This window comes from Capsella rubella, unplaced genomic scaffold, assembly GCF_000375325.1.
Source record: "Capsella rubella cultivar Monte Gargano unplaced genomic scaffold, Caprub1_0 scaffold_4, whole genome shotgun sequence".
NCBI classification, from domain to species: Eukaryota; Viridiplantae; Streptophyta; class Magnoliopsida; order Brassicales; family Brassicaceae; genus Capsella; species Capsella rubella.
This window is the reverse complement of record NW_006238920.1, coordinates 1,466,135-1,469,211: the sequence shown is the minus strand read 5'-3', so window position 1 is coordinate 1,469,211 and position 3,077 is coordinate 1,466,135. Positions and strand designations below refer to the sequence as shown.

Below are 3,077 nucleotides of genomic sequence, written 5' to 3'. Positions count from 1 at the left end.
TTAATTCATGCTGCTTTAAAATCTTCCACACGATTATTGTTTTTTTAAGATAATGAAATCGACGAGGTCAAGTCAATAGAGTGTGTGATGGATTAAATTTATGAGGTGGCCGAAGACAGACGAGTTGACGCAAAGTCATTAGAGATCCACAATTGATTTTCTATTTCTTTCTTTTTAAAGAGAGCTATAGAAGCCATAATCATAACCCATCACAAACTACATAAACTAAAAAAAAAAACGTAAATGGTAATAATGATTCCATGCTTTTCTGGTATTGTTGTTACTTTGTATTTCTTCTTCTTTGATTCTGTCGTTCTACACACTCTTGCTTCTCCTACCGTCCATCTTTGCCGCCATGACCAACGAGATGCTCTTCTCGAGTTCAAACACGAGTTTCCTAAAGCAGATATGAAGTCTTCTAGTAGCGCTTACGATATGAGTTCATGGAACAAGAGTAGTGATTGCTGTTCTTGGGGGGCTGTCAAATGCGATGCTAAATCTGGCCAGGTGATTTCACTTGAACTTTTTAACCTCGCTCTCAACAACTCTTTGAAACCAAACAGTGGTCTTTTCAAACTCCAATATCTTCAAAGGCTATCCATTTTAAAGTGCAATCTCTACGGAGAGATTCTTTCTTCATTTGGAAACCTTTCTGATCTCATGGAGCTTACACTTGTGTATAACATATTAGTTGGTCAAGTTCCTGCTTCAGTTGGAAACTTAACCCAACTTAGGTCCCTTACCCTTTATGGAAACGAGTTAAGTGGCAAATTTTCTGTTTTTTTTACCAACTTCACGAAATTGTTCGAACTCGATCTCAATGATAACTACTTTGAACCCGAGATTCTACCCGACATGAGTCAATTCCACAACTTGAAGTTTTTTTATGTGCGTGGAAACTCATTTTCCGGGTCGTTTCCTACATCCTTGTTCACGATTCCTTTGTTAGAGTGGGTTAATCTGGGAGAAAATAACTTCACGGGACCCATAGATTTTGGGAACGTATCTTTATTTTCTAGGCTTCAATTTCTATACCTTGCTGATAACAAATTCGATGGCCGAATCCCTGAATCCATATCTAAATTTCTCACACTCAAAGAATTAGATCTCCATAACAACTCATTTTCTGGGCCTTTCCCTACGACCTTGTTTACGATGCCTTCGTTACAATGGGCTGATTTGGCGAGAAACCAGTTCGAGGGAACTATTGATTTTGGGAATATACTGTCATCGTCCAACCTTGGTGTTCTAGACCTTTCTGATAACAAATTCGATGGCCAAATCCCTGAATCGATATCCAAATTTCTCAAACTCGCAGAGTTAGATCTTTCCAACAATAAGTTAGAAGGCAAAGTTCCAGGTTGCTTACTGAGACTAGAATCGCTGAAGCTTTCTCACAACTCGTTTAGTAGTTTCGGAAAATCATCTCAAGTTATGATGGATCAAGCACAAATGCGTGAGTTGCGTCTTGATTCGAATTCATTCCATGGACCATTTCCCCGCTGGATCTGCATGCTTAGATCGCTGGAGCTCTTAGACTTGTCCAACAATAGCTTCAACGGCTCGGTTCCTCCATGTGTAAGGAGTTTTGTTGAAAGACTTCAAGTGCTTAACCTACGAAAGAACAATTTCAGTGGGATTCTACCAGATGTGTTTGCCAATGCTTTTCATTTACAGGCACTTGATGTTAGTCGCAATCGGTTGGAAGGAAGACTCCCTGAATCCTTGATCAATTGCACATTCATGAGACTATTGAATGTGGAAGTAAACAAATTCAATGACAAGTTTCCATCTTGGTTGGGTTCTCTTCCACGGTTAAGTGTCCTCATCCTACGATCAAACCAATTATATGGGCCAATTAGCTCCACTGGGTTTCAAACATTAAAAGTCATTGATATCTCACATAATGACTTTAGTGGAACCTTGCCCACTTTCTATTTTTCCAATTGGCTTGAAATGAGTCAAATGAATCCATTAAGCTTTGACTCATACATGGGATATTACATCCTTAGCAGTTCAGGTTTTTACATTAGTTCAATGGAAATGGTGCACAAAGGTGTAGATACAGAGTTTGAGAAGATCCGTACAGATTATACATCCATTGATTTTTCAAGCAACATGTTTGATGGAAAGATCCCTGAATCCATTGGCTTGCTGAAAGAATTACGTTATCTCAACATGTCGAATAATGCTTTCACTAGCAATATACCTCAACCATTGGCAAATTTGACAATTCTTGAGTCATTAGATTTATCCCAGAATCAGCTGTCAGGTCAGATTCCTGGAGATCTTGGTGAGCTCTCCTTTTTGTCAACCATGAACTTTGCCCACAACAATCTCGAAGGTCCAATACCACGAGGCACACAGTTTCAGCGCCAAAATTGTTCTTCCTTCATGGACAATCCCAAACTCTCCAATCTCGAGGACGTATGTGGAAAACCTCATGACTCGAATCTTACATCACAGGAATCGGTAGAACCTGAGGAACCAGTTATTAATTGGATAGCAGTGGCAATAGCGTATGGACCTGGTGTTTTTTGTGGATTGGTGATGGGACATATCTTCGTTTCACACAAGCACGAGTGGCTCATGGAAAAGTTTGGTAGAAAAAAGTCCAGAGTTTTCATCAGAAGCGCTCGTTGAACACTTCCTCTTGTCATCTCTCTAAGCATTTGTCAGGCTTATGTACGTGTTTGTAATATTTTGTCACGATATGTGTTCTCCGAAAACTCTTTTCTATGTTGTAATTTTCTAATTTATGTTTTTGTAATAAATTTCTTACGTGGCAGTTTGGGTCATATAGGTTTTTGGAAACTAAAGTGGAAGTGAAATAGAAGCGTACAAATTAGATATGTAAAATCTATTTGAAGAAGGACGATAGAGTTAGTAACAGTGTCTCTAGTCATGAAAATGAGCAAGTTCATATTTTTAGAATTCAGATTGGTTAAAAAGATGACGAACAAGTTGATTCAAGGAAAAGAACTATACTCCAAAATAAAAAATAAATTCTTTGTTATAAGCTGTATAATATTTTTGCTACAATTAGATTAAAAATTATTTGTAGCTAAATTGCAAAT

The 3,077-nt window shown here is 38.1% G+C and overlaps 1 protein-coding gene across 1 annotated transcript; it reads left to right on the top strand.

The window, feature by feature from the left end:
* The first annotated feature begins 243 nt into the window (after positions 1-243).
* Positions 244-2,863, top strand: LOC111830932 (receptor like protein 30-like). Its single transcript, XM_023783791.1, has one exon. It carries the CDS (start codon positions 244-246, stop codon positions 2,641-2,643), a length of 2,400 nt encoding a protein of 799 aa, XP_023639559.1. The 3' UTR covers positions 2,644-2,863.
* The last annotated feature ends 214 nt before the right edge of the window (positions 2,864-3,077 follow it).

Bases quoted from the DNA above. Each gene is read 5' to 3' on its own strand.
- LOC111830932 (XM_023783791.1), top strand. From the start codon at position 244: ATGGTAATAATGATTCCATGCTTTTCTGGTATTGTTGTTACTTTGTAT.